The sequence below is a fragment of the Schistocerca cancellata genome, chromosome 1 (assembly GCF_023864275.1).
Source record: "Schistocerca cancellata isolate TAMUIC-IGC-003103 chromosome 1, iqSchCanc2.1, whole genome shotgun sequence".
Classification (NCBI taxonomy): Eukaryota; Metazoa; Arthropoda; class Insecta; order Orthoptera; family Acrididae; genus Schistocerca; species Schistocerca cancellata.
This window is the reverse complement of record NC_064626.1, coordinates 790393646-790411927: the sequence shown is the minus strand read 5'-3', so window position 1 is coordinate 790411927 and position 18282 is coordinate 790393646. Positions and strand designations below refer to the sequence as shown.

General features: G+C 34.8%; 1 protein-coding gene across 13 annotated transcripts in view; it reads left to right on the top strand.

Annotated features, from left to right (window-relative positions):
• The window catches only part of LOC126187542 (putative thiamine transporter SLC35F3), a 653727-nt gene that overhangs the window by 498996 nt on the left and 136449 nt on the right, over positions 1 to 18282 (top strand). For 5 of the 13 annotated variants that reach the window (XM_049928717.1, XM_049928732.1, XM_049928694.1 and 2 more), the window contains exons 10-12: positions 7644 to 7733; positions 10372 to 10501; positions 17471 to 17500. In XM_049928717.1, coding sequence (XP_049784674.1) covers positions 7644 to 7733; positions 10372 to 10501; positions 17471 to 17500 — 250 coding nt within the window. Of the gene's footprint in view, positions 1 to 7643; positions 7734 to 10371; positions 10502 to 16150; positions 16202 to 17470; positions 17501 to 18282 lie in introns of all 13 variants that reach the window. The other 8 variants (XM_049928741.1, XM_049928748.1, XM_049928702.1 and 5 more) reach the window with 2 other exon arrangements.

Sequence of the window (18282 nt, the reverse complement as noted above, 5' to 3'; positions counted from 1 at the left end):
CAGCTTTGAGATTTTCACAAGTTGTTAATACTTTAGTCAGCAACAAAATATTTAGTACATGTAAGTTATTTCCTACCAGCACTCATTCTTTCTCATGCCAGTGCTACTGAATTATACAACTGCTAAGTAAAATTACAATATTTTCAACAAATCATACCCAGCTCAAACTTTCATAAACATCAATTTTAGAGAAGAAAAGTTACTACTTACCATATAGCAAAGATGCTGAGTTACGATAGGCACAACAAAAAGATTCACACAATTATAGCTTTCGACAATTAAGGCCTCTGTCAGCAATAGACACACACACACACACACGAGTTACGATAGGCACAACAAAAAGATTCACACAATTATAGCTTTCGACAATTAAGGCCTCTGTCAGCAATAGACACACACACACACACACACACACACACACACACACACACACACACTCACGCACACACGCAAATGCAATTTGCACAGTCTAGTCTCAGATAACTGAAACCGCACTGTTATCTGAGACTGCAGACGTGTGTGCAAGTTGTTTTTGCGTGAGTGTGTGTGTACGTGTGTGAATGTGTGTCTATTGCTGACAAAGGCCTTAATGACCGAAACCTATAATTGTGTGAATCTTTTTGTTGTGCTTATCATGACTCAGCATCTCCGCTATACGGTGAGTAGCAACTTTCCTTACATTATTGCTACATTCTATCCTGGATTTTCCATTGTTTGGTTTCATAAACATCAATTATATAATACTTTTTCCTTTCTTATACTCATTTCTCAGGATTTTCTACAGCAATCCATCATAAACAAAAGTACAGTGCATTACAAAACAGAGTACCAGTAAGTTCCTAATAATTCATTTCCCTAATGTCATTATAAACCTCACTAACTTCACATACTCATTATACTTTGCAATACAATAAGCCTTCATATGTCACAGCGCTTCATCTCAACATAAACCTCATCATCATCACAAAATATTTCAGAAAACCTCATAACGCCATTACTATGCTTCAAACTGAAAAATTGCTCCGCATTGTAATTCACATATTCTATTTGTAATAGTACAATATGTGTTGCAAATCAAGAAAAATATGTTAATCATTAATTTCTCATATGTCTGAAAAATAACACTCCATTACGCCTTTCTCTTACGAAGACACCACAATAGTAAGTGTACTGACTTCTTACTTTTTTGTTTTCCATAAACATTTTTTATTCACTAAAGCACTAGAGTTTTTGGATTTCTAACACTGGTTGAGTACTGTATTGTAATATTTTCTCAGTCTTACTCATTTAAGTAAAAAAATTTAAATTTATTTTTCAAAATGCATATAAATTCATTTGAAATTACTGTCATGATGGGAAACTTGTCTTCAGTTAATTTCATATAAAAACAGTGCAAAAGATCAGACCATAGTTTAAGTAATTCATATAAAAAAAATCCCTTCTTAACTCTGTTCACGTACATGTATGAGAGAAATATAGAGTGAAAAATCCAAAAATACTAATAAAGTTTTACATATGAGGTCTACCACTATCAACAGTAAATAAATCTTATTTTTCTGCCAGTACCCCAAATATATTTTAATTCATCATACTTGATAGTAGTTGTGAGATTACTAGACTTACATGGTTTTTTTTTATACTGAGACTGTAGAAGAAAAATACATAGTATACTGTAATTATAAAAGGATGAACAGGTAAGTAATGTTGCAGCATGGAAATTCAAATTTATGAAGCAATATTCACAAGCAAAAACAATAAATCAGATAGTCAGTTTTGATATATTAGAATAGAAAGACCCCAAACATTACCTATAAAATTTTGCAGCACAAAGACAGAATGAAAGTACATAGTACACTTACGACAGCACTAGCTAGTGAGTGCTGTCTCATTGAGTGTAGTCATCCAAGACACATTGACCCCTTCATAGGTCTTAAGATCTGTGGTGCAATAAGCTCAACTCTTGTTGGCCTCTGGTTTTTTGGAGGGGACACTAATCAGCACTCAGTATGCACAGAATATTGTTACACTCATTATTTTGCCATTCTTGAGTCACAAAGGTGATCTGCAAGTGTAATCATTGCATGTATTCCATATGCACTGTTGCAACAACAAATCTTGAGTGAATGGGAAACCTCTAAAAGGTTGTACTATTTTTTTTCTGGAAGTGTGTTTCAAAGTAGTATATGTATTGACAACTTTATTTAAACATTCAAAAATGTATAACAGTGGACTTCATGAAATGAAAAAAGGAACATAGCATCCTAAGGCTATAATACCAATGAGTCACAATTGGAATTGGTAAACTCATGCAGTTACCTGCATGTAACTACTGGTAGGTATGTGAAATAGAATGATCACATAGACTAAGTTGTATCTAATGCAGGTGGCAGACTTTAATTTGCTGGAAGAATTCTAGGGAAATGCAATCAGTCTACATAGCAAATTGTGTGTTTGTGTGTGTGTGTGAGAGAGAGGGAGAAAGAGAGAGAGAGAGAGAGAGAGAGAGAGTGAGTAAATAGGACTAACAGGGGATATTAAACATATACACAAATGGCCACAGGTCTGTTTGAAGCATGGGAGAGTATCATGGACATGCTGAAGACAGTGAAAGGTATCAAGGAATAGACTAAATTATTTGGTAGTTGTAGTTTGCAACATATGTTTACATTTGAAGTATGTGATACATGTGAGCTTATACAGAAACAGTTCTACTTTAACTTTTTAGTTGTTAATGTGACCATTCCTGTCAGTCACAAGTTTGTGCAATTTGTAAATGTAATATTTTTCAAGTAATGTTCATCATACCATCATTTCTTTTGGAACAGTAAAAAATAATAAAGTGTAAAAATTTGATATACTGATGAAACTAATACTCAATTTTTCTTTTGTACTGTAAATAAGGAACATGTAAATTTTGTAATTGTGAAAAACTTGTTTAGAAGGTTCAGATCAAATTTTTATTGTTCACTACTTAATTACAAGTCTTCTAACTGTGAAATTAATTTTTAAACCCATTTTATTTAAAGAAAACTAAGTAAAAATCAAAACCTAAACAAAGCTCTAGAGGTGACACATTTCAGTAATTTTGGGAGCAAAATTGAAATTCACTTGAAAAGTAAATAACATTTTTTGTTGCATTTAAATTGTAGCTCCATTGTAACTTGAAAAGGATCTGAGAATGGTGTTGCTCTGGAATGTTCTCACACCAAAAATGTAATTTATTTAAGGCCAATTGTGTCTCTGTTTTTCCTTATCTTTCAAACATGCAAAATGTGTACCTCCACAATGAATTCATGAGGAAGTTACAAAAGTATGCCATCTGTTATTCAGATGTGAAAACTGTATGTATTTTTGAGCTATTTTGATATTATTTGACACGTAAGAAGTATCTTGGCATGTGTTATTTGTTAAAAATAAGTACTGGTATTACTTGAATTTTGTTTTATAGAAGATGTGACAAACTGGAGAATTACAGAGACATTTAAATAGTCATTTATCCCACACACCATATGCGAATGGTGTTGTAACAGCGAACGGAACAGTCGCGGGGTTGAAGTGACAGAAAGTGCATCGGGACCCGCGGAGCGGCCCACAAACAACAACACAAAGGGAGAGGACGGACACGAGCAATGAAGGACAGAATGAACAACAAGATCGAAACAACAGAGTCACAAGAAAACCTAACAACCACGTCCACTCATACACAGAACAAGAAAGTAAATAAGCTGTCTAAGGCGACGCAATGTGTCCAGAGACGTACGCAAGGTTTGACTGGCTGGCTGAGCGAGAGGCAGGCACTTATTAAATACTCTATTGGGGGCGCCACTATTGGCCGCTAGAACCACATGTTCCACTGTAGTACCCTCACTCTAAATGCGCCACTGCTTACAGCGCGATGGTGCAGAGACCTCTAGGGGTCTTCGACGTCCATGACGTCTGGCAGGGATTCAAATTCCGAGGTGCGCGGTACAAGAAAGGGAAAAAGAAGAGGTCTTAACAACTGGTGCAAGGGAAATATCCTCTGCCATCCACTTCATACTGGTTTACAGAGTATGGATGTATTTTTAGGTGTAGATGAATATTGATTAACCATATTTGTGCATTTCATGAATGATACATAGGCACACTTGACGCAATTGAAACTTGCATTAGCTTTCAAGTATTTCCTCTTGTTCTCTGTGTAAGTACACTTTCTCCACATGCACAGTTCACATCTACATCTACATCCATACTCTGAAAACAATTGTTAAGTGCATGGTGGAGGACACATCCCATTGTATCAATAGTCAGGACTTTTTCCCATTCCATTCACACATGGAGCACAGGAAAAATAACTATTTAAATGTGTCTTTGTGCACTGTCATTAATCTAATCTTGTCTTCACAATCCCTATGGGACTGATACATAAAGGGTTATAGAAAGCTGGTTCTTAGAACTTCATAAGCAAAATTGCTCAGGATATTTTGCATTTATCTTTAAGTGTTTGGAATATCAGTTTCTTCAGCATCTCTGTAACACTCTCCCATTGATTAAACAAACCTGTGACCATTCATGCTACCCTCCTCTGTATATGTTCAATATCCCCTGTTAGTCCTACTGGAATTCATTTGAGCAATTTTCTATGCTCGGTCACATGAATATTTTGTAAACTATATGCTTTGTAGACTGATTACATATCCCTAGTATTGTACCAGTGAATCAAAGTCTGCCATATGCTTTATGTGTGACTGGGCATATATGATCATTTTGTTTTTGTGGTCTTCAGTTCAGAGACTGGTTTGACGCATTTTTCCATGCTACTCTATCCTGTACAAGCTTCTTCATCTCCCAGTACCTACTGCAACCTACATCCTTCTGAATCTGTTTAGTGTATTCATCTCTTGGTCTCCCTCTACAATTTTTACCCTCCACGCTGCCCTCCAATACTAAATTGATGATCCCCTGATGCCTCAGAAAATGTCCTACCAACCAATCCCTTCTTCTAGTCAAGTTATTCCACAAATTCTCTTCTCCCGAATTCTATTCAGTACCTCCTCATTAGTTATGTAATCTACCCATCTAATCTTCAGTATTCTTCTGTAGCACCACATTTTGAATGCTTCTATTCTCTTCTTGTCTAAACTATTTATCATCCATGTTTCACTTCCATACATGCCTACACTCCATACAAATACTTTCAGAAAAGACTTCCTGACACTTAAATCTATACTCGATGCTAACAAATTTCTCTTCTTCAGAAATGCTTTCCTTGCCATTGCCAGTCTACATTTTATATCCTCTCTACTTAAACCATCATCAGTTATTTTTCGCCCTAAATAGCAAAACTCATTTACTACTTTGAGCATCTCATTTCCTAACCTAATTCTCTCAGCAGCACCCGATTTACATGTACTGGGACCATTGCTGTTCTTAATATTTATAAATGATTTGCCAAGCCATTTATCAAAAGCAGATGCAGTATTGTTTGCTGACAACACCAGTCTATTTCTCAAAGCTACAAATGAAACTGATTTACTGGAGAGAGTCACAGTAGCCACAGAAGAAGCAAACATGTGGTTTACAAACAACAAATTAATTGTTAATGACCAAAAACAGTTTGGATGAACTTCAGACATATAACAAACAAAGTAAAATCTGACCTAACTGTAAAACTTGGGCAGTGTAAGATAGAGCAAACCCCCCACAATAAATTTTTAGGATTATGGCTGGATGAATATTTAATGTGGGAGAAACATACAGAAATGTTAAACAAAAAATTAAGTTAGTATTGCTATGTTATTAGAATACTAAAAAATCCCTGTAGTATTGATGCAGTGTTATGTTCATACTTTGCACTCATACATAGCACACTAAGATATGGTATTATACTTTGGGGAAATACCAGTTTGGCCAAACACTCATTTGTGCTTCAAAAGAGGGCAATAAGAATAACCAGAGGTATGATACACAGAGAATCATGTAAAAAAGTTTTCAAGGAACTACAAATCATAACTCTACCATGTGTCTATATTTATGAAAGTGTTTGTTTTATGAAGGCACACAAGGAACATTCTTTGTTAAACAATCAAGTTCATAACTACAAAACAAGAAATAGAGACAAGTTTCGTAGAGAAAGTTATGCAAAAGCTATGTATCAAAAAGTGTTCTTTATCAGCCAAAACTCTTATTTAGTGCACTACCAAAGGAAATTAAAAGTATACCAAAATTCCACATAAAGAAGAACTTAAAAAAATGTTACTTAGTAAGAGTTTTTACAGTGTCAAGGAATACTTAAATCACCAGCATTCAATATACATTAGCTTATTTCCTTCATTGTAATGACCCAAAATGATCATTGAAAACTAAATTGTATTCATCTATTATTCTAATTTAGCATATTATGAATGTTGTTATGCATATGGTTTCATGTTATATGTAATAATATTTTATTTATGGACATATAATTGTAAATCTTTTCATGTCCTATTTCCTGTGTAAGGCAGTGTATGATAAATACTATATCATTTTCATAATGATGAGATACAAGGATGCTAAGTAAATAAATACATAAATAAAAATTTGACTACATTCCATTATCCTCATTTTGCTTTTGTTGATGTTCATCTTATATCCTCCTTTCAAGACACTGTCCATTCTGTTCAACTGCTCTTCCAGGTCGTTTGCTGTCTCTGGCAGGATTACAATGTCATCAGCGAACCTCAAAGTTTTTATTCCTTCTCCATGGATTTTAATTCCTACTCCAAATTTTTATTTTGTTTCCTTTACTGCTTGTTCAATATACAGATTGAATAACATCGGGGATAGGGTACAACCCTGTCTCACAGCCTTCCTAACCCATTCATGCCCCTCAACTCTTATAACTGCCATCTGGTTTCTGTACAAATTGTAAATAGACTTTTGCTCCCTGTATTTTACCCCTGCCACCTTCAGGGGTATGAGCATACAATTTCATATCCCTTACAAAGTGTTACAGTCATGTAGTTGTATGAGATGACTGATTCCAATAGTGACTCACTCATATAGTAGTCAAAGGGTACTATGCTTTTTTTCATTTTTGGAGTGCAATTACATTTTTGAACATATAAATCAAGTTACAAACCTTTGTATCACTTTAAAATCTTAAAAGTGCCTTATCTATAAAGTGTCTGAGGTTAATATTAATATTGTCTGTGAGAATGTAAGAATACAACATGAACAGCAAGAGCTCCACTTCACAAGTTCTTGATGTATAGATGTGAGTGTTTGTTTATGTTTCAGGCAGGATGCTCTTATAACAGAAAAAAGATCAAAAGCTCAAAATGTTTGCTACTTTCTACTCAATACTGTATACCATCTATCATTCATAATGTATGATGCCTTTTCTATTTGTAACATTTACATGTTTCTTATACCCAGTAGAACTTTTGTGAGTGATGAATACAAATTTCACTTCTAAGGTCATTGTTAGTTGCAAATTTGGAGTCTTGAAATGATGTTTAAGTTTTTAGCCATGCAATCCATTTCTTGACTATGAGCATTCATCGTGATTCATTTATTGTTTTGATTTGGGATTTGAAATTGATAACCTAGAGGAATATTAGAAAATTCAAAAGAACTACCGCTTGGAGTCTCTCATTTGCTTAAAATTTGTTTTTCTTTTCCAGTTGCAAACCTGCTGGGTAACTTCAGTGTTGCTCTCACATATGACTTATTCATCACACTAGGGCTTATTACAGCAGTTCCTGTCTCTGCAGGTAATGCTTCATCTACTTTCATCAACACAGAACATTCGAGTAGTTTTTTTATGTTGACATAAAATTTGAATGATCTGAAGATCAAAATACGAAACACAATTTATAAATGAGTAAATGAAACACAGCACACATTTTTTATTTTTTGTGAGTATGAGTTATCCTAGTTCTCTATTTGCTATGACCATTAGAGCAGTTCAAATATAATTTCCATACAGTTTACTCTATGACTTTCAGAGGCTTGAGTATTATAAAAACTAAAGAAAATGGCATAAGGAAGCTCTAGAACAGGTAAATCCATTAAGTCCACAAACAATTTCTTTGGCTCTATTTAAATTCAGTAAAGAAAGCAAAATAACAGTTGCTGTACTTACTGAATTGTGTCCAAAGAAAGCAATTCCACCTAAACTGCACAAAAGTCCTTTTCTGCCATCTTCAACACATGGCATAGATTGAGGTTTTTTTATGAAAAGCTTTTTCCTCAATACTACTTCGACCTCAGGAAATCACTGCATGCAGTCATCTGTGCATTAAAGGTAAAAAAACTGCATTCTCAGTGCATTTCAGTAGAGTATGCCACATCTCCAGTCATAAACGGGATAGAGCAGCTTGAGTACACTATTTTGTTTGTCAAAAAGGATCATTTCTAGTCATTCAAACACTTAACTGCTGTTGTGAGAAACAAAACATTGGAGGTCTGCCTTAGGGATGTTGTCCACAACCAGTAATACTATATGACCACTGCTACCTATAAATTATAGCTCATACACATTTTAAAGAAAGGCAACTGGGAAGGCTGTGTTGGCCTAGTCAGAATACAACAACCATTTTCACATAATCACTCTTGATAATCATAATCACATAATGACTCTTGATACGCTTTATGAACAAGAGTGCAAATTTTCCAGCACATTGGGCAAGTTGGACAAGGGAACACTTAGAATGGAACCTGGATTAGTCACATCCCAATCCTATATTGCTAGTGTAAGTATGTTTATTCATAGTAATTTTTTCATAGTGAGGGAAGTTATTATGGTCGCAGTGCAGCCAATCTTTTTAGAGGTTTAGATGAACATTGTTTCCATGTAAGGCACTCATCCATCAAAATGCCTGAGAATCTTCTGTCAATCAGTTGTTTCACCCAGAAATAGTGTTTCATAATTTATGTCCACATGAGGTGCAATATAAATAATTTATGAGTAAAGACAACCTTTCACCGAGAAGTTGATATTATGAATCATTAACTAGTACATAAACAAGACTGGAAAGATTCTCTAGCTTTCAGACAAATCCTATTTTCACACACACACACACACACACACACACTCCTATACAACTGCTTTATGCTGGCTGAATACTCTGTGCCGAGACTGTAGTTCTGAAGCTTGACTGGGGTGAGGGTTATGTTGGATGCAATGGGTGAGGATATAAAGGAGGCAGGGAGAAGAAGAGAGTGTTGAAGAAAGGTGGGTAATGGCTGGGAGGGAAGCATTATATGTAAAGGATAGGAATGTAACGTGGCACTGGCACCAGTGAGTTCAGACAGTGCATAATGATGATGACATGCAATGATGTGGAGGAGTGAATCGGGTGGGGCTGACAGAACAGAGGAAGGAGGAGAAGGTGTGTGTTCAGGATGAGTGAAGTTAGGGCCCTGGGGTGGGTGTTGTTCAGGAGCTAGCAGAAACGAGGGCAGGATGTTTATGGAAATGAAGGACGCAGTGCAAAGAGTACACTACAAGCTTCAGAGATATGGGTGAAGGATCTAGGTGATATGGATTGTAACTGAGCATGTTGTACTCAGCGGCATCTTTTGCCACTGGGTAGTCAGCTTTGCTCTTGGCTGTAGTTTAGCACTTGTCACTTATTCATGTGAACAGTTGGTTAGTGATCATGCCCATATGAAACAGTTTGCTGAAATTATAGCAGAGCTCATATGTGACATGGCTGCCTTCTTCCATAGGATACGACACATGTGCCAGTGGGTTGGAATATGATGTGATAAGGGTGTGTATCAGACAGGTTTTTCACATGTCGCTTCCACAGGGATATGATCCAGCCCCATGCTACCTGACTCAAATCTCTGTGGAAGCCCAATTATGCTTTGTTGTTGTAGACTTTCAAGTGAAATTACCTTTTCTTTCATGCAATTTACAATGGCATTTTATCCTTGTTAAGAAATATTTTTTCATTTGCTTCTACAAGTTAATTACATTTTGTCACTGAAGATTTGTTTCTGATGTCCTTTATTTCATATACTGGTTATACTATCCAAAAACAGCTTACAGTGTTCATTATCCTTGTTTCACTAGTTGCCTGGACTTATTGATAATGTATCTTACCTTTTTTATCAACGAAGATGCACCATTTGCTAAGTTTAAACAGTTTTAACAACTTCTTTCCCCTTCTCATAACTATTTAGCGATATACTTATATTGTAATTTCTGAGTTTAGAATTTTCATTTCTTCAACGTGAAACACCATGTCATGTAACACCCACAATTAATTTTAGACTTAATTATTACTTCCTCTACTGTATACTAACTTTTTGAATATGATATTTTATCATCTTCTTTTTTTATGTCCCAAATTTTAACTTTCATCAAACAAACATTACTAATAATATATTATACATTTTCAGCTCTTGATGTGGTGTTATATGGAGCCCATTTTGCTGGAATGAAATTGGCAGGAATGATACTAATTTCAGTTGGATTTTTTCTGGTAATGTTTCCCGATAACTGGCCAGACTACATCACACGACTACTGAGGTAGAGTGCAAAACACAGTTTCTGTATTCTTTGAAAGAAATAGTTCCCTTACCTATTTCATAAGCAACTGTATTTAGCAATTATTCATTACATTCATCATAATGTATTAGAAAATTTTCTTCCTAGCATCAATCACGTGTTCCCTGCTGAAGAGAATAACTGCTAATCACTTTCATTCTCTTTGACAATCTGTAGATGAAATTACATAACATTGATGATATTTATCAAAAATTCACATATTTTTACCAGAAAGCTATTTGCATATAGCATGCAGCACATCACATGTGAAATCTCATTGCATTAAATACATAGTATTTGCCAGTAACTAACAACTTATTTATAGAATTATACTAAAAATACTCTGCATTTTGTATCACTCACTTTCAATTTGTTTATGGGAAATAATCATTCAGTTTTTTTCTGTTTCTGTTTTTCATACACTTTTTTTCCTGACTGTGGCTCTCATTTTCCAGACAGTCGAAACATCAATATAATCAAATAAATTTTGTCCTGCTTACTCTAACAACAGGTCAGCGCATTTCAGTGTGTATGATAACAGATTCCTTGAGCACTGTGTCTTCACTCTTTTCGTTACAGAAGACACTGTGGTCACTGTAGGTGCATCACACAGTTGCTCACATCTTAGTCCAAAAGGACTGATATTCAGCGAGTGACAGATGTTTTAGTGACCTAAATCTTCCCAACCTGAAATTTGTATTTTTAAATGAAAATATTCATTCTAAGTATAAGAGGATACTGCCAGGTTCAGTTCCTGTTTTTTCAAAAAACACTGAACTATGCACAGATAATCAGCAAGGTAGATAATCTACACCCAGATATTCCAGAGCTTGCTTCTTAATTTTTAATTTAGTGCATTATGTTCTTGAGAAAAAAGTGGGGAACACCTCTGCATTCAGCTGAAAGAGAGTGTAGAACTCAGTAAATGTCAGACCATCTGGTTCACACTGCTTTGTTATTTTGAATAAGTTTTTAATGCTTGGCTTCACATTATAGTTAGGTGTGTGTGTGTGTATTTAATTCATGCATATAACTAGACAGATTTATAATATATTCAGTCTGTTTTTCCCTCATTTTCTCCATTTTTTCCTCACCCATTATCTATTGCCAATTCTGTTTTCAATCTCCACTACAAACGTTTGGCTATAGTCGCTCTCTAATACTTCACTCTGCTCCAGCATACAGATGATGGATGGAACGCAAAAAGTACACAAAATTTAAATTAAATCACTTAAAAGCACTGATTCACACTTAATCCACACTGAGATTCAGGAAAAGAAATTGTGTAGAAATGCCATTGTTTCCATTTATTGCTGATAACAATGAAGACCAATCAAATTCTTTTAAACTTTCAGTAAGGAAAGCCTGCATGTTATTGTCATCTATAATTTTAATAATCCTACTTTGGACAATGACTCAGCCAGTATCATTACTTCCAGGCTACCTATTGTACTTCTGGATAATTTTATGTTTCTTGCGTCTCCTTATCTTCAACATTTGAACCTCTTATACTTTTTTTCTGTTTCCTATTTCTGTGTTTCATAGATGAAGAAGTTTGTCAAATTCAAAAACAGAGTATTTAGTTTGTCTTTTTAAGTTCAATATTGAAGCATGAGACACTGGAAAGTCCTTGATGGAATATAAATTATAGAAGAACTGAAGATAACCACTCACCATATGAGGCAGGCGCTAAAAAAGTCTAGAAACATTGCTATTCTCCTTCTTCAGAGTTAACTAGTACCAAAATCACACACACACACACACACACACACACACACACACACACACACACACACGCTACATTGTCTAAGCCTACTATATTGTCAGCTGAGATAATGAACCCATGTAGGTGTATGTGTATTTTGTATCAGTTAGTTCTTCTTAGCAATGCTTTTTATGTTTCTATTGACCACTCAACAAGTGAGCTATCTGGTGAGTTGTTACTTTTACTCTTGTCATTATTTGTATCAAATATATGTTAGATATGAATCACTATTAATACTCAAATCTTGGGTTTAATCTCAGCCACTGCCCAAATTTTTAGGAACACTCATAACGTAGGGTATCTGAGAGAAACTGCTTCAAAAGATGGATGAATTGGCAGCATAGAGATCAGGTCCAACAAAAACTGCTGCACTAAAGCATTAGATGCTTAACAACAGAACATACAATCTTTCTAAATTTTCTCATTATGACAATACTCAGGCTTGCAAAATATTAAGATAGATATTGACTATTCAAGAGGTGTTTACCTCGCTGATGGTAAAAAAAAAAGCTAATATTCTACAAGTTAAAATGTGGAATGTTGGTAGCAGAAATGTTCTGTGAAAACTCCAAATAAGAGAAATGAGTAAGAATAAAATTAACATTAATAGAGAGTAGTTAGTAAAATGAAGAGATATACACTCATGCTCATAAATTAAGGATAATTGCAGAATGTCGTGCCACACAATGTGGCACTACACAAAACTGGCACTAATAGCATAGGCAGAGAGAGAACACCCACGACACAGATCTGTAAGTCCATGGTATTGGTGGTAAGTTAAGAAAACTGTCCTGAAACACATGTGCACAAAATGTCACTGTTTCCTGCACATGCACCCCGACTTCAGTACGGGATATGATCACCATGCACACCTACACAGGCCGCACAATGGGTTGGCATACTCTGGATAAGGTGGTTGAGCAGCTGCTGGGGTAAAGCCTCCCATTCTTGCACCAGTGCCTGTCAGAGCTCCTGAAGTGTCATAGGGGTTTGAAGACATGCAGCAATATGTCAACCGAGAGCATCCCAGATGTGCTCGATGGGGTTTAGGTCTGGAGAATAGGTCATGCCACTCCATTCGCCTGATATCTTCTATTTCAAGATACTCCTCCATGATGGCAGCTCTGTGGGGCCATGCATTATCATCAATCAGAAGGAAGGTGGAACCCACTGTATCCCTGAAAAGGCAGACAAATTGGTGCAAAATGACGGCCCAATACACCTGACCTGTTAGAGTTCCTCTGTCAAAGACATGCAGGGGTGTATGTGCACCAATCATAATCCCACCCCACACCATCGAGCCATGACCTCCATAATAGTCCCTTTCAAGGACATTAAGGGTTTGTCATCTGGTTCCTGGTTCACGCCAGATGAAAACCCGGTGAGAATCACTGTTCAGACTATACCTGGACTCGTTCGTAACAGCCTGTGTTTAACACTTAAGAGGGACATGAAATGGGAAGATCTCATAGGCTCAGTTGTAGGTAAAACTATATAAACCAGAAAACATAAAACAGTTCTCCAAATGAAAACAAATAAATAAAAGAGTAGGTTTTTCCATTTCTTTCCAATATCTGATGTTCTTTTCTTATTTCTTTAGCAGATTTTGATATTCTAAAATTGTGGTAATGGCATGTATATTAGGTTGCTGAGTATCTTATGAAACTTATAACTTTTTTAAGATGCTCTTGAGATGTTGGCCTCTGTAAGATTTGAATATGTTTGTTGTGATGTCTCAGAAACAATTTCATCACAGTGATACTAGATTTGTAAGATGATTGTAATGTAATGTATTGTAATTGTCATCCAAAACAAAAATGTATTGATTCTGATTAGTTTTTAAGTACAATGAAATAAGAAACCATTATATTTGTGTGCTGATGGAAAGCCCTTGGTGAAATATAAAGAATGAAAGAATATAATGAAGAAGAATATTAAGAATGAAAAATAATAATTCACTTTTTAGTCAATGCATTGAGAGATCAATAGGCTCATAAGCAAGACTGAAAAAATAGATAGGTTTTTGGATGATGTCCTTCTTCAGACTTAACTAATACAGTACATGCATATGCACTCACTCACTCCTTTGTGGATACATTTCCCAGGTAACTACATTGAATCAGCATTGCAAATCAAGTTGATTTGTGGTGTCAGTACAGTTTGGCTGGTGCAATGTAGCTGTACAGAGAGGGGGAGGGGGTGTCTATCATGTACCATATTTTGTACTGGTTGGCTTTGAAGAAGGACATCAGACAAAAGATCTGCAACATTTTCAGTCTTGTTTATCTGCCAGACAACCACTCAATGCCTGAGCTGTACCATAAGGTGTTGCTCCTTCCATTGTTTGTATTATATTTGTGGTTTGTAGAAACTGTTCAGTGGCTCATAATACTAATTGAATATAAACCTGGTTCTTATCTGTGTCCAATGTATCATGAAGATCTTATTTTGCATTTGTTTCAATAGCAAAGTTGCAGAAAACAATTTTTATAAGGAAGAGTATTCCACAACAAAAGAACCTTGTCACTCATTGTTTAAAACCTGTTAACTGCTCCCTCCCTCTACATTTATGAAATTATGATATTCTCATACAGGAGAAAAGAATTATTTGAGGAAAGCATATAGAACAACTATTAAGACCTGCTCGTACAGTGTAATATGTAGCACACAAGCTTGCGAGACAGGTAAGTGAGCCAGACCAGGACTGAATTCACTCAGTGGATTAACGTCCATGGCTGATGCACCAGCCAGCTTTAGTGTGATTTTTAGGCAGCTTCCCACTCTCATTTAAGCAAATGCTAGGCTGGTTCCCAATTTCTGCCTCAGAAAATCTGATACACAAACAGTTAAAATATGATCACCTACAGAACACAGTTTACACAATTCAGGGCACAAGCTGCAAAGTTAAATGAAATGAATGCACCAATTTGTGAGTACAGCAGACCTCATACTAGACAGTATTAACACTAAGAAGAAGAAGAAGCAAAAGAAGGAGATATAGAAAAATTTTAAAACAAATAAATTTGTATGTTTCATACATACTGCTTGAAATTACATGTTCAGGGCCCTTAGTACAAGGGAATAGTCATCTATAGCAAGTTTAGAAACAAAAACATATTTAGCATTAAGTTGCGATATTAAAAAAGATGCCTATGATACATTCTGATGGAGAAATGTTAAAGTTCAATGAAAAAACTCACGCAGAATGAATTGCTAATTTGAGCAGGATGTAACTTAGTAGGACCCTATTGGAAGTATTATGTAAATATTTTTCCGTACTCAGACTGTATTAAGATTGGGTTACTTACCAACATTTCAACAGTGATGAAATTTTACACAACTTTTTCAACGTCTCTTAAGTACTTGAAATGAAATGCTTTGAAACATGTTAATAAATCATGAATCACAATGAACTTTCAAATTAAATCATTGTTTTGACTAATCCTTCCATTTCTGTCTGCAATTAAAATTTAGAACTAATGTTTTAGTATATATATCAATATTAAACATTATGGAAATCACTGCTAGTCACCACTTTTTTTTTCAAAACTTGTAGTACTTCTGAATAGTTTATTCCATAGATGCTCCAGAGCTAGAGATCTGACTTACATACAGGAAAACTGTCAGGCAGTAATGTGTAAATCTTTTGAGCTACAGAAAATATTTAAAACTGAAGACTTGCCTGGTGACGAGTTTATAATATGAGGTGTACCAATATAGTATATAACCCAATATAACAAATGCTAATATGGTCTCTGGGGTTTCTTCAGCATGCTTGATAGAATCTATGGTTTTGGGAGTCCAGTTGATTGATGGACCAATTTTATACAAATTATTTTGATGTCTCACCTAGTCATCTTTATCAGGTGCTGCAAACAATGGTCTTCAATTTGCTCACTACATGGACCCAACCAAAGGTACTGTTAGCGCCCTTCTAGTAACAGACTATTATTTTGTGCAAGACATTTGAGATTTATTTTGAAGAATTGATGCCAGAATCTTTTAGATGCTTCATAGTTATACCCTTCCCATGCTACCTCCAGTGTAGAAACTGTATTTTAATTTCAGGGAGAGAAATTTGGAGAAAAGCTTGAACAACTGGGCAGCCATGCTTTGTCATATCATAAATATTCATATAAGGGCTGACTACCAAAGTCTGTCTCTCTGTGAAGAAATAAACTATCCAATTTAACATTCAGATTGAACCAAACACCCTTCACCACAATATGCATAATTAAATAAATGTCTTGTTTTGTCAATTCTCTTCACTTTTACAGTAATTTTCTCTGTTAATTTTAATTGCACTTTTCACATACCACTTCATTATAAATTATATGCACATTTCATATAACTGTTGAAAATCATTACACTTAATAAACAAAAATAAGTCAGTAAAATTACAGTTCAGATCACGGTTATGCAATGAACATAAATTACAGAGAATGGTTGTATCTTTATTCCTATTGGTACAAAGTCGTTTCTATAATCTGCCTCTTGGATGGAGTATAACTGATAATCAAAACTTTTAAGTAAGATAAAATTTAAAATTTCAGTATTTATCACTTGTGTGTTACTGTTCATTTTCTCTTGTCTCTATTTACTGATCCTCAGAACACTAGATCTCTGTTTCAAGAAAAGAAATATATTGTCTTGTAGGAGGATTTATTTTGATTTGTTGTGAATGTCATGGATTAGAACAGTAAAATACAATATTTCAACCCAATGACATTCAGCAGACTGCAAAAACATTTCTAACAGATGTTTACGTGCACATATCTACAATTAAAATGTATGAGAAATGAATTGTTCAAAACAACATCTTAATTAGGGGAAAAACCTTATTCTTACAATAATTTTTTTCTTATACTAGTAGTGCCATTTCAGGATTTTCTTACAGTTTATATGTACATTAGTAAAAATGCAGTATGGTATTTCAGTTGTGCTGTAATTTTGTCATACATTTTGGAATGCTCAATAACTTATAGTAGCTTCTTGAATAATCATTGATACTACCATACTTAACTGCATCATTCCTCTAATAGCTGTAATGTAATACCAAAATGCCTGTAGTGAATATATCATGGTAACAATGTAAATTTTGCCTAATGATGTTGTAGCCCTGCACTGTATCTATTCCCTTCACAATATTAGCTTCTGATCAAGTTGGCAAATTTTTGTTGTTACAGAAACATCATCATGTTGAGCCACAGTGCAAGGTAAGGTCTTACCTGCCAGCTTCTTTCTCTCTTCCTTCACAAATCTAATGTACAATAGTTTTTCTCTTTTTTATGCTAGAAATATTTATTTGCTTTGAGTTTCTTAGTGCATGTTAGTTTAAATAGTGTTGAGATTTAGTACAAACGGGTGAGTATCTAACCTAGAGAAATGATGATCCATAATTGGATGTAAACACTTCCTGCCATCTAGGCATAAACAATTAAGAGAGAGATGATAATCTGAATGTACTTAATTTACTACAATTTGTTAGACCTTAAGAGAACCACATTTAGGACTACATGAGAATAACATAATCTGATTAGAAATAGACTTTAATGATGATATCACAGACTTACGTTTGTTGTGTCACTGTTTTTACTCTGTAAATGAATACTTAGATCAATAATCTTGATATTTGTGTTAAATTGAAAACATCAAACAATATTATACATTAGGATACTATAGGCCTATGTTAATATATGTTAACAATGTTAACTGATATTTTCCGACATCTGCAACACACTGTGTACCATCAGATCACATGGAATAAATAAATAAATAAGTAAATACTTATTTTAATGAGTTTCATGAAAGCTCAAGATTTCTCATGTCATATGTAGACCTAAAGAACTGACACACTTTTTTATTCAGAGAATGTGAGGGATCATTTCTTAGTAACATTTGTTCTCTATGATGTTAGTGAATCTTGAAATGCTCCACACTATGGTTGTCTAAAGGTTTCTACAGCCATTGTATATCAAACTTTAATATTCGGCCATTT